Source organism: Colobus angolensis, unplaced genomic scaffold, assembly GCF_000951035.1.
Source record: "Colobus angolensis palliatus isolate OR3802 unplaced genomic scaffold, Cang.pa_1.0 Scaffold468, whole genome shotgun sequence".
Taxonomy (NCBI): Eukaryota; Metazoa; Chordata; class Mammalia; order Primates; family Cercopithecidae; genus Colobus; species Colobus angolensis.
The window spans coordinates 684,188-711,907 of NW_012118132.1; the positions used below are offsets into that span (position 1 = coordinate 684,188).

At 46.3% G+C, this 27,720-nt stretch overlaps 2 protein-coding genes across 2 annotated transcripts in view; one reads left to right on the top strand and one right to left on the bottom strand.

Annotated features, from left to right (window-relative positions):
- UBFD1 (ubiquitin family domain containing 1) lies at nucleotides 1–16,032 on the top strand (the record flags this gene model as incomplete). The annotated part of the gene is made up of 6 exons (XM_011958315.1): nucleotides 1–190; nucleotides 1,398–1,606; nucleotides 4,115–4,180; nucleotides 4,529–4,634; nucleotides 8,880–8,962; nucleotides 12,118–16,032. Coding segments are annotated over 6 exons (765 nt in total), but the record flags the coding sequence as incomplete, so codon positions are not given.
- A 6,923-nt stretch (nucleotides 16,033–22,955) lies between these two features.
- NDUFAB1 (NADH dehydrogenase (ubiquinone) 1, alpha/beta subcomplex, 1, 8kDa) overlaps nucleotides 22,956–27,720 on the bottom strand; it is a 5,330-nt gene continuing 565 nt past the window's right edge. The window contains exons 2-4 of the mRNA XM_011958316.1: nucleotides 26,010–26,097; nucleotides 24,530–24,629; nucleotides 22,956–23,117 (exon numbers count right to left, since the gene is read on the bottom strand). Coding sequence (XP_011813706.1) covers nucleotides 24,538–24,629; nucleotides 26,010–26,097 — 180 coding nt within the window. The 3' untranslated portion in view covers nucleotides 22,956–23,117; nucleotides 24,530–24,537. The remainder of the gene's footprint in view (nucleotides 23,118–24,529; nucleotides 24,630–26,009; nucleotides 26,098–27,720) is intronic.

Sequence of the window (27,720 nt, forward strand, 5' to 3'; positions counted from 1 at the left end):
CCGGCCCCGGCCCAGCCCCCTGGGGATCCCGCAGCCCAGGCCTCGGTCAGCAACGGCGAAGACGCGGGCGGCGGCGCGGGCAGGGAGCTGGTGGACTTGAAGATCATCTGGAACAAGACCAAGCATGACGTGAAGTTCCCCCTGGACAGTACAGGCTCCGAGCTGAAACAGAAGATCCACTCGATTACAGGTAATTCCTGCGGCGCTGACAGCCAGTCTTCCCCACCCCGCCTCCTGATGGCCCTTGCACCGTGCTAGGCACCTGGTGGCTTTCCTTGCATCAGGCACCCCCATCCTCACAGCAGTCTTCCGAAGAACATTTGGATGCCCATTACTCTGCTGGGGAAAGGGACTCAAGTTTATAGAGCTAGTAAGTTGCAGAACTGGGATTCAAGCCGAAGTCTGACGTTTAGACCCGTTTCTCATTAATGTTGCCCTAACATCTCTAATTAAAAAATCACCTAAGGCACTTGTTTTACAGTTTCCGGGCCCTTTCCCAGGAGATTCTGATTCAGTGGGTCTGGTATGTAGCCAGGAATTTATTTTTAGCAAATATCTTAGGTAATTCTTCTAAGTGAAGTTGAGGAAACACCGCTATTAAGACTTTGATGCTGGTTCTTCACAGTTGATTCTGTTTCTTAATTTTACCTTGTTTATAGTGCTTTACCATCTGAAATTTCTTTTTCTTTTTCCTTTTTTGTTTTTTTTTTTTTTTTTTTGAGACGGAGTCTCGCTCTGCTGCCCAAGGTGGAGTGCACTGGCGCGATCTGGGCTCACTGCAACCTCCGCCTCCCAGGTTCAAGCGATTCTCCTGCCTCGGCCTCCCAAGTGGCTGGGATTACAGGCGCCCGCCACCCCACCCCGCGGGGCTGCTTTGTTTATTTTATCTGTCCGCCTCGGCCTCCCAAAGTGCTGGGATTACAGGCATGAGCCACCACTCCTGGCCTTGAACTTTTTTTTTTTTTTTTTAAAGCTTTCTACATGTAGCCTTGTAAACTCCATTAAGAACAGGAGTTTTGTCTCTGTCGGCTTTTGTAACTCTGATGCTTGTGGATTCTCACTTAATATTTGAATGATTTAGATGACTGAGGAACAACTTGGAAAGAATGAGAGCTAATATTTATTGGAACAATTATTGAATGCTAGGCACCGTACTAAATGCCCCACATTGGTCTCATCTCTTAATCCTTGAAACAATTCTGTATAGAAGGACCTACCCTCATAAGTCTTCCACAGTTCTAGAAACTGAGGTTCAGAGGTTGTAAATCTCCCAAGAAAGCTAATAGGTGGTGGAGTCAGTATACACTTTTTGGTCTGTTAACCAAAGAGTTGTGTAGTATCCATACATTTTTCTTTCCTTCCTTCCTTTCACTGTCCACCTTCTACCTTTTCCCAAGGTCTCCCGCCTGCCATGCAGAAAGTCATGTATAAGGGACTCGTCCCTGAGGATAAAACATTGAGAGAAATAAAAGTGACCAGTGGGGCCAAGATCATGGTGGTTGGCTCTACCATCAATGATGTTTTAGCAGTAAACACACCCAAAGATGCTGCGCAGCAGGATGCAAAGGCCGAAGAGAACAAGAAGGAGCCTCTCTGCAGACAGAAAGTGAGTCCATCTTGTGCTTCTTGGTCCTGAGAAATTTGAGGCTTTGTCCTCTTGAGCCTTGGCTGGTTGTATTCTCCCTAGAATAAGCTCCTTTTTGGACAGGGCCCATGATGGAAATTTATGGCAGCAGTTGGGTGCCGCAGAGTGGAGGTGACAACTACCTGAGATTTGCAACTTTGTCTCATCTGGCGGGTCAGTGTGTCTCACGTCTACCTACTTTAGGATAAGACCTTGGTAAAGGGAGGCTTCAGACCATGTGTTGAAAGGAATCAGACGTGGGTTTCTCTCTCCTACTTAGTGCCAGAGAAAAATACCAGTACTAGAAGTAAGCCCTCATTTTGCACAAGTGCTTACATTTGGCTTTTTGGTTTGTGGCTTTTCCCAAGTCAACAAGCCTGGTTAGGCATGGAAATCAACAACTCTCGGAGGTTCCTCTAAAACTGACCGTTTCAGGAAGCTGAATGAAGCTGAGTAGGAAGACAACTACACTGATGGATTTATTTATTTATTTTTTGTCCTGATGTGTGAAATAGGAGGTTGATTTTTTTACATTCTTTGTTCTTTTGGCTGTAAGAGATCCTGCCTTGTGCTCCTCGTAGCCATTAACATTCTTTTATGAATAAGGACAAGTGAGATGATTTTACTACAGAAGGAAGAGGTTGTAAGAATCATCACTTGTTATCTTTTTACCTGGCAAATTCTACTGATTGCTGTGTAGCCTCCTGATCATGCTTCCTAGCATTCCAAGGAAAACAGGTATTCTCAACTGTGTTCACAGTAGAGTAGATCGACTTGAATCAACATTATTTAGTGACCATAGATACTAAGATGTATGACCAACAGTAAGAGAAGGACACAGTTTGTGTTACGGATCCGTAATCACTCGTGTGTGCTTCCAAAACCCCAAAGAAGTCGGAAAAAGAAAAGTGTTTTTATAAATTTAACAGGACCAGAATTAGTGCGAATTTTCCTCTTTGGTGACAAGGTGCTGCCCCACACTCCACAGAGAAGATTGTTGTGTATTTTAAAGCAATATTATCTTTATAAGACTTTGAAACCCCTTAAAATTCAAAACGCTAGGGTTTCAGATAAGGGGTTGTAAACCTATATTGTCTAATTATCTAAAAGGTGTTGATTTGGAGACTTCACCCCCACATATGGGGTCGCGCTGTCTTGAAACCGATTGAGTTTCTTCTCATATTCCTGTTTTCCTCTGCCACATGTATGAAATAGTGAAATGTGAGCGTCACATAGGAGTGGTCCCACTGGTCACACCCTTGGAGCATAACATGCCTCTTAAATACAGGTTTTTAGTTACTAATGGTAGCTTAACAGGCCTAGAACTGTTCTCCACAGTACAGGAAGTCTTGTTCAAAAGGTACTTGAAAGGTGTGACTGGAATTGCACTTCCAGCCCATGCTGCTGTGTTTCATTGATGCCAATTACGATGCATCACATGACCTAATGAGAGGGATATAGTCCCTTGCCTTTTTATCAGCTTATTAAGGGGTCTGGGGCTGATGTCTGGAGTGACTTTTTACTAACAGTCTGGCAGTGCTGAGTTTATTCCTCCCAGAGGGATTCCACCATGCCAATGAGGATTTGGGCTGGCTTGTGGCTGCCTGGTACTTACATTTGATTAAATTGTTACCTTTTATCCATTCATTGTCCCATAGTTCCAGCTTTTCCAAACAGTGGCTGTGCCTGTAAGGCCACGGATGGAGAAGAAATAAGACTCAGGTGGGCCAGGCAGGAGCGCTGTTTAAGAGGACCTGAACTTAGAATCCTTAACGAGCTGCCTCAGGGTTCTTGGGACAGGCTGGTAGGGGTGGAGTTTAGAGGCTTCTTAATGTCAGGTTATAGAGTAATCAGCATTTCTTTCCAAAAGGCAGCTCTTCCAGGTTCCTGTTTAGCTGGAGTTAAGGGTAGGGCAGTGGGGAAAACTTTGGCGATGGGCTGGGTCTCCATTTGTTGAAGAACCGCTCCTTCTAGGCAGTTAGACAGATTACCAACATCTTATAGGGTTCTCTGGGAATTCAAGTTGAAAAAGGTGGGTGCCATTTTTTTGTCTGCTAGGAGAACAACACCCTTTGTTGCCCTCTTTAGCTTGATGGTTTAATCATTTAAGTGGTGGTTTTTTTTGAGGGGAGAAGGGCAATCTGGAAATCCTGTTTGCTCTAGAACTTTGATAGCTAATATGGTAACTAGCTACATGTGGCTGGTTAAAATGACATTAACAATTCAGTTCCTCCTCAGTCATAGTAACCGCATTTCAAGTGCGTAATAGTCACAGCAGTAGGTAGTGGCTAGCACAGGTACAAACATCTTCGTCCTCCCAGAAAGTTCTGCTGAACAATACTGTGCTATAGTTTCAAAGGATCCATAGTCTCGTCATTAAAAGCTTTTGAGCCAAAACACTGAGGCTTGCTTCATCCTGTCTTTCAAAGGAATCGTAACACGACTAAATGTAGTCAGCTGTTTCATTTCATTCTCTCTTCTAACTTATAGCAACACAGGAAAGTATTGGATAAAGGAAAACCCGAAGATGTGATGCCATCTGTTAAGGGTGCCCAGGTAAGGTGGATTTCTTTGTGAGCATTCTGAAAATGAGCCAACTCACCGTCTGACTTGAGTTCCTACAATCCTGTCCCTTCTCTTTTTTCCTTTTTTTTTTTTTTGAGACAGAATCTTACTCTGTCACCCAGACTGGGGTGCACCACCACACGTGGCTAATTTTTGTATTTTTAGTAGAGACGGGGTTTTACCATTTGCCCAGGCTAGTATTGAACTCCTGACTTCAGGTGGTCCACGCGCCTTGGCCTCCTAATGTGCTGGGATTACAGGTGTGAGCCACTGCGCCTGGCCCCCTTCTCTTTTTTTCAGACCGTCCCACCATCCCTTACCATGCTCTTATGCCTCCAGGAACGCCTGCCAACGGTACCGCTGTCCGGCATGTACAATAAGTCCGGAGGAAAAGTGAGACTCACCTTTAAACTAGAACAAGACCAGCTGTGGATTGGCACTAAAGGTATGTTCTTCCTTGCCTCCTTGCCTGCCCACTGCCTGCCTCTGACACCCAGCAGCACTCACATTGTAGAGTACGATTCCGCCCCTCCTTCTGAAACCTCTCTCTCTCCACTGTGCTTTGTGTGCTTCTGGCTTTTAAATTTGCTTTTAGACGCTTGCCTTTTCCCTCATTGTTTTGATTGTGATCTCAGGGCTGATCCACCAAACATTGGCTCTTCAGTTGCACACAGATTCAGAGGCCCCAAACACAAGGCTCAAAGGCCAAGTCTGGTCCACAGAAAAAGGTTTTGTGGGATGACACGCGATCTGTAAAAATTGGGAGATTTCACTTAATCTGAATTTTTTAAAATTTTTGGCTTCTCTTGAAAAATCAAATGATCTGGTCCTTTGGGGCCTGCATTCTCACACGGCATCGATCCACGAGAGCCGAGTGGTGGTTTCCAGTGGGCCATGCTACAGTCCTCACGGTCCCATTTATCTTAGAAGTAGCCAGCTTTGTTCACTTATCACCTGCCTGGCCCCTGTAGGTCAGAGTTTGACCCTATAGTAGGTAAAGTTTCCCTAACCACTGCCTAGGAATCTGCCTCTCCCTCCCCGCCTGGTTGCCCTCTGCCTGCCCCACCCTCGCCTGTGCACGGTGTCTGGATCAGCCTTGCTGTTTGCTGGGAAGTGTCTCTGACTGTCCTCCCTCTTCCTTCCCCCAGATGTTTACAAAGTCTTGTCAGTTACACTGCAGAACTGTCTGTCCCTTTCTTTGCCACACTGTTGTGCCAGTTAAAGTTCCCAAGCATCTTTAAACTTGGTCTGTTCAAAGCAAGTTACCCTGTTTCACTGCCCTATCTGTGTTTTCTTCTGTCCTGTCCATCTTACCTACTGCTTTTTATCCTGGGTACCTGTGCTGAAGGACCTTTGGCTCTTTAAGGAGACATTCAGATGTGTAACCACAGCGTTCAGTGTTCTCAGCACTGGGCCTTAGTTTAAATTTTGGTTCCAGCTTCAGGCCCGTTGGCCCTGTGGTCCCCTGTGTATTTCAGCCGCATCTCTCTGTGAAACTCCCATGTGCTTTGCACAGCTCCTTGTCTTTGCTCATGCTGTGCCCTTACCTGGAATGCCTTCTTCCCGTTCCTTGTTATTAATAAAATCTTCCAAGGCCCTACTTAAATGTTCTCTCTGAATGAAGCCTTTCTTGATTCACCCCCCACCCTCCAAATGACTTGCTGCCGCTTCTGTTCATAGAGCGCTTCGTTTATATCCCCAGAGCACTCATTACTCTCTGACTTGTCTGTCCCCCTGTTAGATTCCTGGAGGGAACCGAACATGCCTAAATCACCTGTTTCTGGCCAGCACTGTAGGTATTCAGTGTTCGAGGTAAATGCTAAAGAGAAGTATAGGGGGTCCCATCATCTGACGTTCACTGGTTTCAGGGACAGACCATTTAGTGAGACTCCACTTAACATGGAACCAAGTTTTACGGAGAATAATCGGGGCAGGGGTGGTGGGGAGAGAGAGTTTTTAATCATCTAAAACACAAAAATCAGTGTTCAACCCTATACTGATTGTTAAAATGAACAAAAATTGAAATGCCAAAAATGCTTGAGTTTTCTGTCAATTTTATGATAACTCACTGTTTTCTTCATTTCACATTCAACTCTAACTGCATGGTCAAAGCAAGTTTTGCAGAATATCTGAGAGTTCCCCCCAGTTTTTGCAAGGGCCTTTGAACCCTCTGCTACATCATTCTCTTCTGCAGAGCCTGTCCATCTTCCCCTTGTCAGTAGTTAGCTGCCCAGCCTCTGTCAACTTTGCAGGTGATTTTGCTTAGTTCTGTCCCATCGCATTCACTTGCCGAAGTGCATAGACTTCCTGTCTCTTGCTGGACCTCTACTTTTGCTTGTGGGCAGCCTCATTGAAGGCAGTTGCTAAGGCTGATCTGGAAAGACCCTGCCATGAGGATAGGTGCAGGCAGAGAAGTCTGGATAGGAACTAAGTCTGTAAGTGCTCGTTGGTTCCTCGGGGAATATTTCTGTGTCAGGAAGTTTGTATAGGGAACACATCTTAACTGTAGGAACTGATAGAACAAGAACTTCCTGACCCTGTATTGGAGGTTTTCTTTTTGCTAGTAGGAGCAGCTGCCTTCCTGCTTTGGTCTAAAGGCAGAACTCTAGAAGAAGCTCAATATGTTGGGGCTTCTGAGCCCTTGAAAGCCTCCTTACTCACCAGCCTTGTCAAGGAGTGTGGCCATGAACTACTCATGTTTTCTAGGGTTGAACAAGGCTAAGATTTTCATTCCCACCCATAGCACTGTACCTCTGGAGCCCAAGGGACAAGCACTCTTCCCACTTGCCCAGGAGGCCTGTCACCTTAGTGTTATAAGCACTCATAAGAGGACAGCTTGTTCTGGGAGTTGGCTACTAGCCACTGGCTTCGTCTTCTGCTGGCAAGAAGAAGCGGCTGTGGAATGACCATCCCAGCAGCGAGTTGGCCTCTCCATGGGGCATTTTGCTGAGTAAGTGACCCTTAAGGGCTGCTACTCTTGACTAAACTTTGCTAGCTTGTGTAGGAGGAGGCAGTGCCGATAGCCTCAAAAGAATGAGAACAAGCTCCAGGCAGGAAACCGGAAGCCGCTGGGGGAGAGCATGTACCCTGCTTGTAGGAAAGTTGAATCTGGCTGAAGGTCTGATGTAGTGATCAGGAGTGTGTGTCCAGAATTGCCCAATTTTTGGAGTTTTCAAGAGAAGCCAGAAATCAGTTGTATATTTTTGTGAAATCTCCAGACATTTCAGGATGAAAGGTGTTTTAAAAGCTTCCATCTTAAAGACAACTGCTGCCTAGGTCCTGCTTTAGGGCCCACTGTTGTAGAGCCACTAGAAGTCCAAACCTAAATGAACATCTTCAGGTTCCTTCTCCCCAGCCCCCAGTTTTCAGAGACTGAGGCCCACAGAACTGAAGGAAAATGTCTTAAGTCCCCAGCTAGACCAGAACCCTGATCTCTAAATTCCTAGTCTGTTTGGCCACCTTACCTATTTTTAGACTCTACCTTTCCAGATTTTTCTTTCTGCAAAGGCTGCAAGTTTTTTACCACTTGGTTTAGCTGTTTGCTGAGCCTCCCCGCCCGCCTCCCCCCGCACCCCGGTCCCTGAGGTGTCTGCTGCTCTGGGGTGGCTGTGTCCTGTTGTGCAGGTGCACCACGCCTCCCCCTGACCTCACCCAGTTCCGCTTCACTTGGCTCACTCCCGGCAGTGTCATCTCACTCCAGGCATCCGTTGCTGCCCCCCTCTCTTCCCTGCCATCCTCTTAAACGCGCCTCAATGTCTTCTGACCCCATGTGACCAGTGGTATCTCAAGTGTTAATCGTAAGAGGTTATAAATGTTTTAAGAGAACTTCATAAAAGTGTGTGAATATGGAGTGGGGAGGACTTGAGGAGGGAGGCGGGAGAAGGAAGCAGGGTCGTGGTATAGAATCTAGCCCTAAAACCCAGGCAGTCCCCTGCCCTTGTGAGAGCCACAGGGGAATGTGTTTCCTCTTTCTTTGTAGGCCTTTTGACTCTCCCTACTGCCCAAGACTTTAGCCAGTGCTGGGCTTGCATAAGGTTACAAGGGAATTTCTTGGGTATTTATTTATTTATTTATTATTATTTTTTTGTGGAGACGGAGTTTCGCTCTTTGGCCCAGGGTGAAGTGGCACCATCTCGGCTCACTGCAACCTCCGCCCCCAAGGTTCAAGCGATTCTCCTGCCTCAGCCTCCCAAGAAGCTGGGATTACAGGCGCCTGCCCCCAAGCCTGGCTAATTTTTTGTATTTTTAGTAGAGATGGGGTTTCACCATTTTGGCCAGGCTGGTCTCGAACTCCTGATCTCAGGTGATCCACCTGCCTTGGCCAAATCCTAACTCCCAAAATGTTAGGATTATAGGTGTGAACCACTGCGCCCGGCCTTTCTTGGATATTTATTAACCATCAGATTTTAAAAAGTAATCCCAGGGAAGATACATCTCTGCCGTCAGAGACCTTTACTATACCATTACCAAACCCAGTTTCCCGCTTGCTCCTGCGGAGTTCCCAGCTCCCCCACAAGGCCTTATGTGCACTGGTCAGAAGACCCTGTCATGTTGTCCCCAGAGTGCATGGTGCCAGTCACTTAAGTTTACCGTAGATCCCACAGCCACCAGCCCTGATGAGGGACTGCTGAGTCAGAGGAGTTAGAACAGGAGGGCCTTTGAATAATCACTGTACTCCCTCTCAACTTAGAGCGGACTGAGAAATTGCCCATGGGCTCCATAAAGAATGTGGTCAGTGAACCTATCGAGGGACATGAAGACTACCACATGATGGTAAGTAGCGCTGGCTGAGTCCAGCCTCTCACTCGACTCTGCTTTACCTGGCAGGAAACAGTTTTCACTGAGCTTGTTTAATGGAAGCAAACTCAGTCTCCAGAAGATGCACTTTTTTAAGACCCTCATGTTTTCTTCATCTACTTAGAACTTAATCCATGGCCTCTATTCCTAGTTCTGTTTATTTTGTATCCCCCAACACACACCTTCCATCGGTTTAAAGGGGATATGTTTTCTCTTACCTCTTTTAGAAAAGTCTCTTTTGCCTCCCTCTTGTCATGTGTTGTTTCGAGATCAGGAAAACAAATATAAAGAGGAGGAATGGCTTGTGGATTTTCATTATAAGTTTTATCTTGCGTATAAAACAAGACTTGCCCCAGCCTTGGTGTTGGTGAGGGCACCAGGCGGCCTCTTTTCTGTAATAATGATGCCGCTCTTGCCAGGCCCAGTGGCTGAGGGCCTCGTGGGGAGGACGGGCTCTGTGGGGCATCTATGCTGCATAGAGGCCACTCTGCAGAGAGCAGGCTTCCTGCAGGAAGACAGAATGTTTGGAGGTGTTCCACAATTCTGCAGAACAAAGCAAAAAATTCATTCCTCCCATAAAATGAGCAGCTTGGACAAAGTTTCCAGAATTTTCCCAGCGCTGTTTGGAGGGACCACATTGTCAACGAAGTTGATTCTGCAGTTGCCCATCAGGGCCCTGGCCTGAGCAGCTGTAGTGTGAGGGTGGGGCCTCCTGCCATTGTTCATCCAAGGAGGCAGGCCTTTCAGTGTCCATTCCATAGTCATGAAGCCACATCCGCCCCATCCCAGGAAGAAGGAACTAGTGGTTTGGCCTGTGGATTGGGGTACCAAGTCCCAGGCAGAGAGAGGTGTTGGAAGATCCTCTTGCTATAGAAAAAAAATCAAAGGGGCTTAAAGTATGGTGGGCAAGGGAGGCAGCCCTGTCGGCATCCTGCCCAGTGCTGCTGTAGCAAGGCCGTAGCTGGGAGTGCAGTCCCTAGGCTGTGGGGCTCCTGGGGTTTTGTCTTCTGGAAGTGATGATGATGTCACTGGGGCTTCTCTCAGGCCCCCGGAGGCCCTTCCACCCTACTCTTTCTGTGGTCTTTTTTTTTTGAGACAGAACCTCGCTCTGTCACCAGGCTGGAGTGCAGTAGCACTATCTCGGCTCACTGCATCCTCTGCCTCCCAGGTTCAAGCGATTCTCCTGCCTCAGCCTCCCGAGTAGCTGGGACTGTAGGCGCACGCCATCACGCCCAGCTAATTTTTGTATTTTTAGTAGAGACGGGGTTTCACCATGTTGGCCAAGATGGTCTCAATCTCTTGACCTCGTGATCTGCCCACCTCAGCCTCCCAAAGTGCTGGGGTTACAGGCGTGAGCCACTGTGCCCAGCCCTCTGTCTGTAGTCTTTATTACAAAGATTGCAAACAGATTGGTTTGGCCTGGTCAATTATTTTTTTCTCTTTTAACAGTTGGGCCAGGCGCAAAGAAAGGAAAAAAGAAAAAAAGACAGAAAGAAAGAAAAAAAAAAGTTGGAGTTGAATATTTTTAACTGGGCTCCATTACTCCTTTTTGAATAATTTGTGTTACCAGTCGCACCCTGTAGGGTTTGTAGCCTGAGTTTTCAAGCAGCCTGGTGGTAGGAAGTCCAAGGAGGTTGAGTGGACTGTTCTGGACTTCTGGGGAGGAATTGGTGTGGATGGGTAAGGACTTAGTATTTCATTGAAAAGTTCATTTCTCTCGAGTAATTTCCGGCAGAGGGGAGCTCTAATAGCCCGCTTCTCTTTTCCAAACCCCTTTACCTTTGTCCTAATGAAAGTATTTAGTTATCGCTGTGTGCAGATGCCATTTGTTTAACTAAATTAACATGTCATCATTCACAGTTGGAAAACTGGCTGTGCTTTTTCATTTTTAGAGAAGTGTTTTTAAAATACAGAAAAGAGGCTGGGCGCAGTGGCTCACACCTGTAATCCCAGCACTTTGGGAGGCCAAGGCAGGTGAATCACTTGAGGTCAGGAGTTCAAGACTAGCCTGGCCAATATGGTGAAACCCTGTCTCTACCGAAAATAGAAAAATTAGCCGGGCATGGTGGCGCGAACCTGTAATCCCAGCTACTTGGGAGGCTAAGGGAGGAGAATCGCTTGAACGTGGGAGGCGGAGGTTGCAGTGAGCCGAGATTGCACCACTGCCCTCCAGCCTAGGCAACAGAGCGAGACTCCAGCTCAGAAAAAATACAAATAGAATACAGAAAAGAAAGAGAATAACTGTCACAAGCCCATATATCCGTCACTGAGAAGTGGCAATTATAAATATTTTGTAATTTGCTTTAAATTTTTTTTTTAAATAAAGGAAATAAAGTTTATTCACAGCAATGATGGCCCCACTGTCTTCCCCTCCTCCCATTACCATCGTCGTGTGTCACGTGCGTCCTTCCCATCTATCCATTCTTTATTTACACGTGTATCCACGAACAAGATGGAGTGTTGTTTTGTGCTTCCAGTTTTCGTAAATGGTATCATGTATTGTGGTACAACTTGCTTTTCTTTGGTTCAACATAAGAATCTGTCAGTATTAACTGTAGATCCATGTGGACCCAGTTGATACCTCTTTAAAAAGAACTCCAGCATTGGTGTGATTAAGCCTTGTCACTTTGAATTCTGCATTCCCTTACTGATGGATATGTAGGTTGTTCCCAGGTTTTTGTGGTTTCAGACGGTGCTGCAATGAACATTCATACCTGTTTTCTTGAGCATGTGTGACAGGTTTTCTGGGGCAGTGTTTCTCAAACTGTGGTCCCTGGATCAGTAGTGGTGCATCACCTGGGAGCTTGCTAGTTTCTCAGGCTCCACCCCAGACCTCCCCAAATTAGAAACTTCACAGGGGTGGAGCCTGCTGATCAGTGTTCCAACAAGCCCTCTGGATGGCTCTGATGACCACTTAGGTTTGAGAACCACTGCTTTAGGGTTGGCTCAGCTTAACCCTCACCCTGCCTGTTTTTGTTTTTGGTTGGGAGAACGCTCCCCACATGCAAAGTTTTGTTTGGTTTTTCTTCCCTTTTTAATGAACTCATATCCCAACCCTCCCCCATGTTTGTCCTGCCTGATTGGTCTCCCGACCTCTGAAGTACCGCTTGGTTTTCCTTTTTCCCTTCCAGGCGTTTCAGTTGGGCCCCACGGAAGCCTCTTACTACTGGGTGTACTGGGTTCCAACTCAATATGTGGATGCAATCAAAGACACTGTGCTGGGGAAATGGCAGTATTTTTGAAAGCACTTTCACCTCTGGCCCGGGAGACTGACCCAAAGTGAAGGACATTGCTGGGAGAGGCCTGCAGCATCCCTGGATTTCAGAGTTCTGGAACTTTGTTCACAAAAAATCTATATTCAGTCTGAGGTGATGTGGTGACTGAAGCCAGAGGTGATGTACTTTCACCATTAGCTTAATTTTAACTTAAAATGACCAGTTCCCTTTCTTGTAGTCAGCTTCATACCATTTTTAAACTCAATACGATGGAAATCAATAAATCTGAATTCCGAACATGTTGTGTGGAATACTCTTAAGTGTGTTTGAGAGTAGATCTGCCAATTATGTTGACAAGGGAATGATCAAAAGCTTTGTTTTTTTTAAAAAAAAGCGGTTTCAATTGAAATATTTTCATACATCTTTGGTTGCAAACATTTGGACTGCATTGCGATGAGTTGGGGTGTTTTTTTTTTCCTTTTTTGTATAAAATTGTATGCAAAATGGAGGGGGGTTAGTAAGCCATATATTTCTGTCCATTGATTCAGATTTAATTCTTTCCCTTTTTCATTCTCTCACTTCCTCGATTTGAGTTTTTGTTTTAAGAACCCAAAGATGTCAGTTCCTCTTTTGGTACCTCATCAACGCTTCCTTTCCTGGGCTCCCTCCCGCCGTGCTGCTGCTGCCTGTGAACGCACGGTGGGAGAGGGAGAGCTGCTCGGTCTTGGGCAGGGAGCTCTCACACTTGCTGTGGTGTTCGTTGAGCAGCAGAGTATCTCCCAGTGGCTCCTGTTTAAACGTCGTGCCCTTTGGGCCCCATCTCTGAGGAGTTCCATTGCTGGTTGGATGATTGTCTGCACCCCTCTCTGAGCTTGGCCTAGAGACCCAGCCTGGCATGGTTGTGCCTGGGCTGTGCCACTCAAAAACCCCAGCTCCCAAGCAGACAAAGGCCTCTTCCAGGAGGAGCCAGGTAGAAGATAGACTATACAGCCATATAGCTGCAGATCCAGATGTAAACTTCTTTCTTTAGAAGTTTTCAAGAAATTCTTAAGCAGTCCAAGGATGATTTCAATTATGCTTCTCCATTGGGTCCTTCTGCTCATGCATTCAGTTCAAGTGTCCTTTATCCCAGGTTCAGAGATGCTGCCTTTCTCAAGAAGACATCTGACCCTAGCAGGTTGGCCAATGTTATTGAACAACAAAAATGGGATAAATTGCTTTCATGATCAGCTCACCCTCTTCTGGTTTTAGCCCTTCTGCCCTTCTGTTCTTTGTACACGTGAACTTCTGTCATCTCCTTCTGGCTTGGTTGCCTCTGAAAGGAGGGAAAGTCTCTTGGTAAATGATCTCCTTTGTGCTGTTTGCTGTTTCTCTGCTGCCGTCTTTGCAGTTCTCCTCTCACTGGTTGCAGGCTCTCATAGTAAGGTTTGGCGAGAAATGTTCCAAACGTCACATTTTGGATTCTAGGCTGTCATCCCTCATTCTGTGAAACGTATTAGCATGTGTTCGCCCAAGATGACTATTTCTTGTGAGCCAGTTAATGATGATATTGTACGCCCTTCCCTTCTAAGCTGTAGTTCAGGAATCCAGCCCACATAGACTCTTGCTTTCTGTGGTGTGTTCAATGCCAAGTGATGTATCTAGGCAGGAAAATCTACTCTTTGCTTTTTTGGAGGCAATTAGTACATTTGTGAAGTGCAGCATCCAAGAAACAGCCTGTTTTTCATCCCTTGAGAAAGGAGCAGTCGTTGCAGCTTTTCTGTCCTTGTCAGCCTGCAGTTCCTGAGGAAAAGAGTGCATCTGAGCTACTTGTCCAAGCCTCTGTCTGCAGGTGACAGGTTTCGGGGGAAATAAGATGCATTAAGTAGACCATCATCTCGGGTCAGACACTGTCCCTTTTGTTTGCCAATGCCCCAGTCCTAGAGACTTGTCCTGACAGTGCTGCACACCTACTTTTGATCTCTCAGAGCAGGCGGCTCCATCCCCAGGCTGGCCTGGCTGCTCATCGAGGCCTCTCTACTTGCTCCCCTTATTGCCCCATTCTTGTGGCTCGCCAGGCCACTTGGCCTCCCCTCTTGCCAGTGACAGCAAGCGTTTCCATCATCTCCCTGCTGCCCAAGGGTCAACTGCTTCTCACTCAGGCTGGTGTCATTTCAGGAGGACCAAAGCCTGCGTGAGCATTTTTATTTTCAGTAAAATGGTGCTTTTTTCCTTACTTCGAGATACTATATATAAATAATAATGTAAATGACACCTTTTCGTATGGAGCTGTTTGAGTATTGCTTTACAGAGCTTACTAAATCAGCTTCAGCAATCTTGAGCTCTGTGGCTCCTCACCCTGTCTGCATGGAAGACCTTGCTAGAAGCTCTCGGGAGAGCAGACATAGCACCAGAAGCCACTGGGAGAAGTGTTTTCGATCGTGTCTGGGTCACAGTAGTATTCACTGTTTAGTCATTGAGTTCCATGAGCAGTCTCTTCATACATTTCTTACAGTCTGGAGTGTACTGACTAAATCTGTGTAAGCAAATTGAAATACTCTTTCTCTTAGGTAGCGTCACAGTGGTTTTTTTTTCCCTCAGGATAATTTCTATACAATTTCCTCACTGTCAGAGGGATCAGATCTTTCCCTCACCGTGGCAGGGGGTGTGCAGGTGGATAAAGGAAGAGCTGGTTTCCGGAGAGTGGCCGTAATAGCGTTGACTTGAAGCCAGAGATGGAGGGGTGGCCATCTCTAACACACTAAACACCTCTCAGAGCCTCCTGAGGGCTTCTTTGTCTTCTAGAATCTATACCGGTGGTCCTCCTGCAGGTTCTGGCTCACAGACGTCATCATGCTTTTCTTTTGCTCCCTGAGGCGCCTTGGCAGAAGAACATGACCCTGTGAGCCAGGGCCCCCTCAGCTCTGCTTCAGATCACAGAACGCAGACAGACTCGCGAGTTGCTGGACCTCTTTGGTATTAAGTGTTTGAATCCATGATGGGCCTTTTGCAAGTAGCGTTAGCTCTTTTTAAATGTTGAACTGAGCTAAGGATGCACTTTCTTGTGGGCATAGAAGGGGCCCACGTGAGGCCCTGAGTAGGCTCCTTAGTTGCTGCTTTAGCTAATGAGGGCCAAAGAGATTAACTCTGCCTCATTGCCATGTCTCAGAAAAGTTGCCATATTTCACCCCGAAGGGGCTCGTTTTCCTCTTACTCTTACTTTAACCATGTGCCTGGAGGAGCCGTTCTGGGCTCTTGCACTTGCCCAACCTTTCTTTGCCAGGGGCAGAGAAGGGAAAGGGGGTAGATTGAGTGTGCCAAGGGCCGTGCAAGGGCAGGCTTGCTTTCCACCCATCTGCTGAGGGAACCCTCGCCTCTTGCTCCTTGCCTCTGTTCATGCCTGTTGTCTTGGAAAAGGATGGTCCCTTTGTCTTAAGGCTTTATGATAAAGTCATCTCCAGTTAGGATCGGCACCTGTTTCCTTCATCATAGTGCCTGGCAGCCTTTCTGAAGTTACAGGTGGTTGGGAGCCCTCTCACGTGCAGAACATCTGGTAGATTGACCTGCCAGGCTGGGTGGTTCTACTGCTTTCTCAATTTCTAAGAACCTTTTTTTTTTTCCTTAAAGAGTTCTGCGGAATTATTTGACAATATTTGTAAGTACCATGTTTCCTTGTGGTGTACGCTCTGTTCTCGTTTCTGTTTTTAAATCAAATGCCTGTTTGGGAGGAGATGAACGTATTTAGTCTATTAGATTTGCGCTGCTGGATTTATTTTTTAAAGTGTAACCTTGACTAGCTGTCTTATTGTTTATCCTGTAAGATTAGTCTATTGATTAAAGTTTGATAATTAATTGCGTCTCTTTTTCCTTCCAATTCTTCATGCGCCTAATCCATACTGGGGATTAACCAACATTTGGAATTGGGCCCAGAGCCATTTCTTTTCCAGTTGTGGTCTTGCTTGGCTTTAAGTATATTCAACTGTATTCTCTGCTGAAACAGTTGACATTTACTCTGCAAAATGGTGAAAATGACTGGCGTGCCAGTGAGCCACACTCCTGTTAGAGTAGCATGGTCTGCTCCTTGGTCGGCCCTGGCCTCCACATGTTGGAAGAGAAGCTGCCTCTCTGTACTCACACCTCCCGACTAGTGCCATGGGCAACCCCACCTGGCCATTTAGCCTTCGAGGACATGTTTTAGAAAACACTGAGATTGGAGCTACAGGTTTAGCCCCAAGCTATAAAGACCCAGGAGTCGGGAGGAAGAAAATCTGTTACAAAAAATAGGCCAGGCTCAGTGGCTTACACCTGTAATCCCAGCACTTTGGACACCAAGGTGGGAGGATCCCTTGAGCCCAGGAGTTTGAGACCAGCCTGGGCAACATAGCAAGAGCCCCATCTCTACAAAAAATACAGATATCAGCCGGACACAGTGACCCACACCTGTAATCCTAGCACTTTGGGAGGCCGAGGCAGATGGATCACCTGAGGTCAGGAGTTTGAGACCAGACTGGCCAACATGGTGAAACCCCGCCTCTGTTGGAAAATATAAAAATTAGCCAGATGTGGTGTCAGGTGCCTGTAGTCCCAGCTACTTGGGAGGCTGAGACACAAGAATCGCTTGAACCCCGGAGGCAGAGGCTGCAGTGAACCGAGGTTGTGCCACTGCACTCCAGCCTGGGTGGCAGATGAGATTCTGTCTCAAAAAAAAAAAAAAAAAAAAAAAGGCGGAGACTAAAACAGAATCCTTGGTATATGAAGAATGATGGAGTTTGTCCCTCCTGGTCTTCCTTCTTCCTGGCAGGGGGAAGGGGTCAGCTCTTCACTTTTTCCCAGTACCTCATAATCCTGAAACAGCACTGCTGGATGCTTAGGGATCTGACCCCTACATGGGGGAGGGGGACAGTGGGATTGTGTCACGTGCTATACGTTGGCTGATGCCCACCTAGAGAATCTGCTATCTGGTACTTCTAGGCTGGGTGTGGTGGATCATGCCTGTAATGCCAACACTTGGGAGGCTGAGGCGGGCAGATACCTGAGGTCAGGAGTTCGAGACCAGCTTGACCAACATGGAGAAATCCCATGTCTACTAAAAATATAAAATTAGGCGGGCGTGGTGGCCCGTGCCTATAATTCTAGCTACTCAGGAGGGTGAGGCAGGAGAATTGCTTGAACCCGGGAGGCAGAGGTTGCAGTGAGCTGAGATCGCGCCATTGCACTCCAGCCTGGGCAGCAAGAGTGAAACTCCATCTCAAAAAAATCAAAAATAAAAAAGACCACCTAGCAGGATGTTTTGACCTCTTGCTATGTGCCAGGCAAATGCTGCTTCTCGAGGCCTCCAGCCCTGGAGGGAAGAGTGGACATCACCTTTGGGTGCTCTTCCACCACGTACTTGCTCTAAACACTCTGCATTCAGGTCCTGTGACATCAGCTCCTTTCTTATGTCTTAGTGTGAAGAATGTTACGTGCATTATGTAGTCAACACTACACCACATCCCTCCTGTGACCCCTGCTTTGGCCACTAGAGGAAATCTTAGGTTCAGAGAAGTTAGATGGCTTAGCCAACGCCACATGCCTGTTACCAAGTGAAGCTACAATTCAGAACCCAGCTTTGCCTGATGCTCAAGTCTGTGCTCTTAGATACTTACCTCGTACTTGAGAAGTTAGGAAAGAACCCAGCTGCTTTATTTTGCTTTCAGATTTTTTTTTCCTTGGTTTTGCTGTGTGTCTTAAGGGCACTAACTTGGGTGCGTGACTTGCTTTTTTAAGTTTTGAACCTTGGCATTTGTTTATTGGCTTTATTAATTAGCTTTGCATATTAATAAGGTTAATTTGTCAGTTAAATTTGTTTAATTGGTTTTATTTATTAGCTGGCTACCACTTAAAACATTAAAACAGTAACACATGCACTTGATAAAGAATTTCAGGTGATAGGTAAGTCTTTCACTCAGTTCTCCTAGCTTCTCAACCCCAGCACCAAATCCATCCCTGAAGAAGTAGAATTCACATTACGCTCAAGTACTTAAGTGTGCATCCCAGGGGCGGAGGACCAGTCATTCCCACTTAAGCCACTTCCTAGAGTGGGGTGAGTGGACTCCTCCATGGGAACTTAGCAGGAGGGAGCCGGCACTGGGGAAGCACCTGAGCAGCGCTCAGACTCCAAACCTGACATTTTTCTTGAGCTCTTGCTCATTATCCGTTGCCTGCTCGGGTATCCCACAAACACCTCAAATGCAATGCATCAAATCCAATCCTCTGGTCCCTGCTTTAGACCACAACTCACCCAGTACGGGTAGGTTGGGAGATAGCTTAGACACAACTGATGAGATTCTGCCATTTATTTGTTTTATTTTATTTATTTTGAGATGGAGTCTCTGTCACCCATGCTGGAGTGCAGTGGCGTGATCTCGGCTCACTGCAACCTCTGCCTCCCGGGTTCAAGCAATTCTCCTGCCTCTGCCTCCCAAGTAGTTGGTATTACAGGCACCTGCCACCATGCCTGGCTAATTTTTGTATTTTTAGTAGAGAAGAGGTTTCGCCACGTTGGCCAGGCTGGTCTCGGACTCCTGACTTCAGGTGATCCACCCACCTCAGCCTCCCAAAGTGCTGGGATTTCAGGTGTGAGCCACTGCACCCCATCTATTTGTTTTTCAATTCTTTTTTAGAGAGACGGTCTCCCTCTGTTGCCCAGGCTGGAGTGCCATGGTGCAATCATAGCTCACCGTAGCCTCTAATTCCTTGACTCAAGTGATCCTCCCACCCAGCTTGCCAGGTTCTGCCATTTTATTCCCAAAATCTCTTGCCAATCCATCTCTCTTTATCCCAACCTCCAAATCTGGGACTAACTGGTACTACAGGCATGTGACACCACACTCAGCTAATTTTTAATTTTTTTGAAGAGACGGGGTCTCACGATATTGCCCAGGCTGGTCTCAAACTCCTGGCCTCAAAGTGCTGGGATTAACAGAACAGGCATGAGCCACCATGCCAGGCCTCTCATGACACTTTTTAAAGTCCAGGCCTTATAAACTGTCCCACCTTCCGGATTTGTTTCCTCATAGTCAGATTCAAGTTACATGATTTTCACAGGAGTGCCTCAGAGGTGACGTGACCTCGATGCCTCACATCAGGAGCAGCATAGGAGGTTGGCTTGTTGCATCGTTGGTGATGCTGAATGTGATAACCTCCACCTAGGTTGTACCTATCTCCCTTACAAGGTGGTGAGTTCCTGGAGATGGGAGACAAACTATATGGTGTGAAACTGTCCTCAGTCTCCAGGAGGATGGGAGACAAACTATATGGTGTGAAACTGTCCTCAGTCTCCAGGAGTGCTTAACACACAGTGGGTACTTCCTTGTGTGGAGCGAGTGAGTGAACTTGCTGTGTGGAGGACACAGTGAGCAGACGGAAGCAGCTCCACTGGAGATAGGGTGGGGATGGCTGGAGACAGGGCTGGGACCAGGTCATGACAGGCTTCACAAGCCACCCTTTCCTAGTGGGAACAGTGTACAGCAGGCACAGATCCTCAGAGGTGTTTTCAGCAGCTATTAAATACCATATGCATACAATTCCATTTACCCTGTTCTTGAATTCACACACACTTTGGAATGCTACATTTGGCCAGTTTGCTGCCTATCTATAGTGGCACAGAAGTCTCTCAGCAGAACATTCTGATAAGCTCGTAGAGCAGAAAGAACAGAAAGGCCTTTGCTATTGCTTGAACAACCAGACCCTAAATGGCCTTGGGGATGAATGATCTGTGTGTGTGAGATCCAGTAAATGTCTTCCCTCATTCTGGCTTCTTTGGGGCTTACACCAGCTACTGGATGACGTGAATGGGCTGTTTCACTGCAGGCGTCTGCTGAAGATAGTAGCAAAGCAGGCACTCAAGTGGCAGTACAGTCAGACTTTATGATCTTAGGCAGACACAATCACAGACGCTTTTTTTGGCAAAATGTACAGCTGCCATGGGATTTAAAATAGCCAGAACAACTTGGAGACTATCACCAAAATATCCCCAGTGTTAAACTACCGGACGTTCCAATCAAAGGAATAACACACAGCCTTTTTACTCCCGATTTGATCACCAGTGCTTAGTAAGTGCTCAAGCTATTGTTAAATAAATGCAGTTGTAAAAAAAACAATGAAGAAGCACCTTATCCTCCAATTTGGCATTTTTCCAAGATATGTTGCTGAGTATTGAAAAAAAATAAAAGAGGTCTAGTGTAACAATGTATGATTTTCATGACTGAAAAGGATATCCTTTCTATTGCTAAAAAGGGGCCAGGCTCAGTGCCTCACGCCTGTAATCCCAGTACTTTGGGAAGTGGAGGCGGGAGGATCTTTTGAGCCCAGAAGTTCAAGACCAGCCTGGGTAACACAGTGAGACCCCATCTCTATAAATAACTTAAAAAATTAGTAGTGGTGTGCCTACTTGGGAGGCTGAGGGAGGAGGATGGCCTGAGCCTGGGACGTTGAGGCTGCGGTGAGCCACTATCGTGTCACTGCCCTCAGACTGAGTGACAGAGTGAATGTCTCAAAGAAACGAAAATGAGGTTTGCATTCGACCCAGCAATCCCACTACTAGATATACATAAAGGAATAGAAACCATTCTACCATAAAGACACATGCATGCCTGCGTTCACTCACTACAACACTATTCACAGTATCGAAGACATGACATCAACCTAAATGCCCATCAGCTGCAGACTGGGTAAAGAAAATGTGTAGGCTGGGTACGGTGACTCTCGCCTATAATCCTAGCACTCTGGGAGGCCGAGGCAGGCAGATCACTTGAGGTCAGGAGTTCGAAACCAATCTGGCCAACATGGTGAAACCCCATCTCTAATAAAAATACAAAATAAGTATCTGGGCATAGTGGCGGATGCCTGTAATCCCAGCTACTCAGGAGGTTGAGGCAGGAGAATCACTTGAACTGGGGAAGCGGAGATTGCAGTTAGCCAAGATTGTGCCATTGCACGCCAGCCTGGGCGACAGAGCGAGACTGTCTGAAAAAAAAAAAGAAAATGTGTACACATACATACAGACACACACACGCCATGGAATACTATGCAGCCATAAATAATGAGATCATGTCCTTTACAGCAACATGGATGCAGCTGGAACCAGTATCCTAAGTGAACTAACACAGGATCAGAAAACCAAATACCACATTCTCACTTGTAAGTCGGAGCTAAACATTGAGTAAACATGGACAGAAGGGAACAACAGGCACCGGGGCCTACTGGAGGGTGGAGGGTGAGGATCCAAAAACGACCCATCAGGGGCTGGGCACAGTGGCTCACACCTGTAATCCCAGCACTTTGGGAGGCTGAGGTGGGTGGATCCCCTGAGGTCAGGAGTTCATGAGCAGCCTGGCCAACATGGTGAAACCCCGTCTCAACTAAAAATACAAAAAATTAGCCAGGTGTGGTGGCAGGTGCATGGTAGCGGGTGTAATCTCAGCTACTTGGGAGGCTGAGGCAGGAGAATCACTTGAACCTGGGAGGCGGAGATTGCAGTGAGCCAAGATCGGGCCACTGCACTCCAGCCTGGGCGACAAGAGTGAAACTCCGTCTCAAATAAAAAAACCCATGGGGTGTTATGCTTATTACCTGGGTGAAATAATCTGTACACCACACCCCATGACACATAATTTACCTATTAAAAAAAAAAAAAAGCAATATGCCTACGTAACATGCCTGAAATAACTCTAGAGCAACCCAGAAGGAACCGGCGTATTGGTACCTGCAGGAAGGGAAGCAGATGAGTGTGGACCCAATCCCAGAGCTGACTCCCATCCTTCAACCACCTCATCTCTCAGCCATGAGATTCTCAGCTGGCTGAGGGCCCCTCACCTTAGTCCCTCTGCCTCGAAGACACTACTTACTTTAGGCCTTTGGTTCCTCTTCCCTCCTGTACTAGAAATGTCAAGTAAAAGGAGAGCAATTATTTTGATGTAACTCTCAAACTAAACCTTATCAAGAGCTAGGCAATGTGTACATGTTATCTACATCAACCCCAAGGAACCAACACAGTGCTAAGAGTAAAAGGGGCAGAACTGATAATGATGTATGGCAATGTCAAACTGACCTTCCAGGAGGAAAGAGAGCCTCCCATTCTCCAAAACTGTTAAACTGTATTAATTTGGAAAGGGATCTTTAGGACAGGGATGAACAGCTAGTCCCACCTGCTGATATCAGCTGATAATAAGCTAATGGAAACCAAAACAAAATTTTTTTTGAAGCAGAAAGTCCATTTCCATGAATATATTCACTCGTGATATGAAGGTGGGGAGAGAGTCTGTCTTCAAGTACACGGTTGGAGAAGCTATTGTTTTTGACATGCATGATACCAGTGACAAATCAGACCTTTAAAAATATTAAGCAATGTCGGGCCGGGCGCGGTGGCTCAAGCCTGTAATCCCAGCACTTTGGGAGGCCGAGACGGGTGGATCACGAGGTCAGGAGATCGAGACCATCCCGGCTAACACGGTGAAACCCTGTCTCTACTAAAAATACAAAAAACTAGCCGGGCGAGGTGGCGGGCGCCTGTAGTCCCAGCTACTCCGGAGGCTGAGCCAGGAGAATGGCGTAAACCCGGGAGGCGGAGCTTGCAGTGAGCTGAGATCGGCCACCGCACTCCAGCCCGGGTGACAGAGCAAGACTCCGCCTCAAAAAAAAAAAAAAAAAAAAAAAAAATATTAAGCAATGTCAATATGAAAATATAAAAAAGCACTTTATAGACATCATTGAAAAACTGAAGACTAGGGAAAATGTTGGTTTTATAGATTTATTTTCAAAGAGTAAAACACTTACACAATTTAAATACAAGTCCATCAGAATCACTCTGTCAGAGTCAGCAATGATGCAAAAATGTGTCCTCACTGCCAGACATTCGCCACTATCATCTGAGTCCTCTCTCCCCAAAGCCAAAGGGTCTGGAAAAGATAAAATAAGTTCAATGTTATTTTTGATGTGTTCTTACTAATGGTAAGTGACATCTTTCAGGTGCTAAAAATGCAGCATCTGGCTGAGTGCAGTGGCTCATGCTCGTAATCCCAGCCCTTGGGGAGACCAAGGTGGGCGGATCACCTGAGGTCAGGAGTTCGAGACCAGCCTGGCCAACATGGTAAAACCCCATCTCTACTAAAAATATAAAAATTAGCTGGGCGTGGAGGTACACGCCTGTAATCCCAGTTACCCAGGAGGCTGAGGCAGGAGAATCGCTTGAACCCAGGAGGCAGAGGTTACAGTAAGCCGAGATCATGCCACTACACTCCAGCCTGGGCAACAGAGCAAGATGCCATCTAAAAAAAAAACAAACAAACAAAAAGACAGGGTCACTAAAAGCTAAAGACACTAATATAATGTTTTAATGCAAAAAGTTTTATTTGATTATTCTAGGGCCCAAGTAACAAGAGCTACTATTTACTGAGAGGCTTCTTTACATCATTGTATCAAGTGATATATACACTCTCTGCAATTTTGCTTTCACAAAAGCCCCAGGTAGGTCCTATCATTACCCCCATATTACATACAAGGAAACTGAGGCTTACAGAGCTAAGCAGTCTGCCTGAGACCACCAGGCTTACAGAGTGTGGCAGAGCTGAAAGTAAACTTGGGTGTGTCTGACTCCAAAGTCCATCCTCTTACCCATGAGGCCTCTCTTGCCTAATTAAGAGCCAGGTCGGGCCGGGCGCAGTGTTTCATGCCTGTAATCCCAGCACTTTGGGAGGCTGAGGTGGGCAGATCATGAGGTCAGGAGATCAAGACCATCCTGGCTAATACGGTGAAACCCTGTCTCTACTAAAAATACAAAAAATTAGCTGGGCGTGGTGGTGGGTGCCTGTAGTCACAGCTACTTGGGAGGCTGAGGCAGGAGAATGGCGTGAAACCAGGAGGCAGAGCTTGCAGTGAGCCAAGAGCGCACAACTGCACTCCAGCCTGGGTGACAGAGCGAGACTCCGTGTCCAAAAAAAAAAAGAGCCAGGTCACCTCAGTGTCTTACCCAGCAGGCTGGGCTTGCCTTGGGTGAGTAATTGAGGGAGTTAGAGGTCTGTTTCCAGGTTATCCCTGCTCAGTACTTTGTACAAAACTCTGCTTTTGTGAGGAGAGCTGACAGTCAAGGGAGTTCTATGCAGCAATGACAGCTCTCAACCTCTCAAAGATCACCACCGCGGCTGGGCCCCTTTGAGTGGCAGACAACGGGAAAGGGCTTGCATTTTATAAGCAGTGAAAAATCTTGGTCAAGCATTTCCATTTTCTATTTCTTCTTGAGTTTTCCTTTATTGAAGAACCACAGACAATTAAATCTACGGGTGAACATCATTTTAGAAGTCTAATCATTTACCTGATACTTTATTCATATACATCCTTCTTATCTGCAATGTAATCTACAATTTCTTGTGGACACATTAACTTTTCAGCATCTGTATCAGGAATTTCAAACCCTAAAAGAAAAATACACAACAATGTGAGAGAGTTTAAAAAAAAAAATCCTTTAGAACTGAACACCCCTGACCCTTCTACAACAGCTACAAGTATATCAAAACTTTCAGCAACCTTGAATGCCATTTAGGTTGTGGGCCAGTTAGCTTCTAGACAGTATGCATGCAGGTTGGGTACAATGCTTTGGAGGTATGTTTGTCTGTTGAGATAGAATTCATATAATAGCAAATTCCTCCTTGTACACATACATATATATATAATATATATATAAAATTTGGTAGTTTTTAGTATATTCACAACATTGTGCAACCATCACCATTGTGTAAAAGAGACCCAGTGCCCATGAGCAGTCACTCCCCATCCTCCCTAGTTCTGGCAACCACTCATCTACTTTCTATCTTGATTTGCCTCTTCTTGATATTTCATGTAAATGGTATATAACGTGTCATCTTCTGTGTCTGGCTTCTTTCACTCAGCACGTTCTCGAGGGTCATCGTGCTGTAACACACGTCACCCATGCTTTTTTTTTTTTCATGATGGTTGGGTTTTTATAAATGGCTGGGTTTTGATAGTTAGCTTACTTTGGGCCAAACGCTGTGCTGAGCATTTTACACATAATCTCTAATTCTCACAGCAATCCCAATCCTGGGGTTCCTACTATTATCACCCACTTTACAGCTGCAGAAACAGGCTTTGAGAGATAGTTACTTGTCCAGGCTCATACCTAAGCTCAATTCCAGACCTGGTACTGTGAAGCACTAGGCAAAGCATTCCATCCTAGTCAGCATCATCTGTGAGGAATTTTAACTAGGCCCTGCTCTGCAGAATAGCACAGAAGTCCTTTGATTTCCTCTTCAACCAACTTACGCAGAAATAGCCATGGAGCCTTAGAAAGGTCTCACTTGCACAACACACCGTCCCAAACTTGGAGTGTGCACGTGAGCCAGGATAGGAGACCAAGGCCGGAGGCTCTGGGTGCGTCTCTTGTCCTGGCACACACTACTTCCACCTGGTTCATGTCACCCGAGCTCAGGAGAGGCTGACGTGCCATTGGCATGTGTTCCCGGCAGGCTTTTGCCCTTTGTCTTAGAACTCTGTCTGAAGAATCAGTCCCCCGGAACCATCTCTGGTCATTCGGCTCTTGGCACGACACTGGGCACTCTGCTGGGCTTGTGCAAGGTGCTTTCTGAATAAATGTACCATCCCTAAAGCTTACTTCACCTGATGGTAAGTGGGCAAGAAGGTGTGTGTGTGTAGGACAGTGGATACTACTGTTTCTACTAATATTTAATTCTAACTCCAATTCAGACTCCCACCATTTCTTTCAGTTTAATCCACCTTAATAAAAAATCACAGTATGTAGATACAAGACTGAGCCTTACCAAATTCATCTTCCATGGCCATGATAATCTCCACTTGGTCCAAACTGTCTAAACCCAGGTCTTTCATAAAATGAGAATCTACTGAAAGCTGCAAGAAAGGAGCACCAAACACAAAATTTAGTCCATGAAAGCATTTGCTTCCCAAGATAACAGGGTGGTACAATGCCACTTAATCACTATATCAAATTTTTTTATTATACTTTAAGTTTTAGGGTACATGTGCACAACGTGCAGGTTTGATACACAGGTATACATGTGCCATGTTGGCTTGCTGCACCCATCAACTCATCATTTACATTATGTATTTCTCCTAATGCTGTCCCTCCCTCAGCTCCCCACCCGCTGACAGGCCCCGGTGCGTGATGCTCCCCGCCCTGTGTCCAACTGATCTCATTGTTCAGTTCCCACCTATGAGTGAGAACATGAAGTGTTTGGTTTTCTGTCCTTGTGACTATATCAAATTCTTTTTAACATACAGAGGCCATGGCTGACATTCTATATGTAACCTGTGCTGGTATGTACATGGTTTGCTTTATCTTATTCTACTTTATTTTAAAGTGAACAATATATACATAGCTAATGAAGAATTTCACTCTGTATGTTTTTTTGTTTGTTTTTTGCTTTTTGAGAGAGTCTCGCTCTGTCACCCAGGCTGGAGTGCAATGCAATGGCACGATCTTGGCTCACTGCAAACTCGGCCTCCCGGGTTCAAGCGGTTCTCATGCCTCAGCCTCCTGAGTAGCTGGGATTGCAGGCACCCACCACCATGATGCCCAGCTAATTTTTTTGTATTTTTAGTAGAGACAGGGTTTTTGCCATGTTGGCCAGGCTGGTCTTGACCTCCTGATCTCGGGTGATCCACCCACCTCAGCCTCCCAAAGTGCTGCGATTACAGGCGTGAGCTCCCGCACCCAGCCCAATCTATATGTTTTACTGAGATCTCTGATCATTGCTCTGAATGACATCTGAAGAAGTTTGAGTATTTTTGCTGCCTTACTGACAACTAAGGCCTAGACTCCACACCTTAAGTGGCATTATGATTATAAACTGTAGGCAGCTTCATGTTACAAAGTGTTTACTATCACCCTATCACTCTAATTTAGACCTCAGGATCTTCAAAAACGCATATCAAAAACAAACGGCCTTACCTACACAACAGATTCCATTTATTTTCGTTGTTACACAGAGTCTCACCCTGCCGCCCAGGCTGCAGCGTGCAGTGGCGTGATCTCGGCTTACTGCACCCTCTGCCTCCCGAGTTCAAGCAGTTCTCTGCCTCATCCTCCCAAGTGGCTGGGATTACAGGTGTCTGCCACCACGCCTGGCTAATTTTTGTATTTTTAGTAGAGATGGGGTTTCACCATCTTGGCCAGGCTGGTCTTGAATTCCTGACCTCATGATCCACTCGCCTCAGCCTCCCAAAGTGCTGGGATTACAGGCGTGAGCCACCACAACCAGCCCCACTTGTGTTTTTATTATTTATTGTTATTATTTTTGAGATGGAGTTTCACTCTTGTTGCCTAGGCTGGACTGCAATGGCACTATCTCAGCTCATTGCAACCTGCACCTCCCGGGTTCAAGTGATTCTCCTGCCTCAGCCTCCCGAGTAGCTGGGATTACAGGTATACACCACCATGCCTGGCTAATTCTGTATTTTTAGTAGAGATGAGGTTTTTCCATGTTGGTCAGGCTGGTCTCGAACTCCCAACCT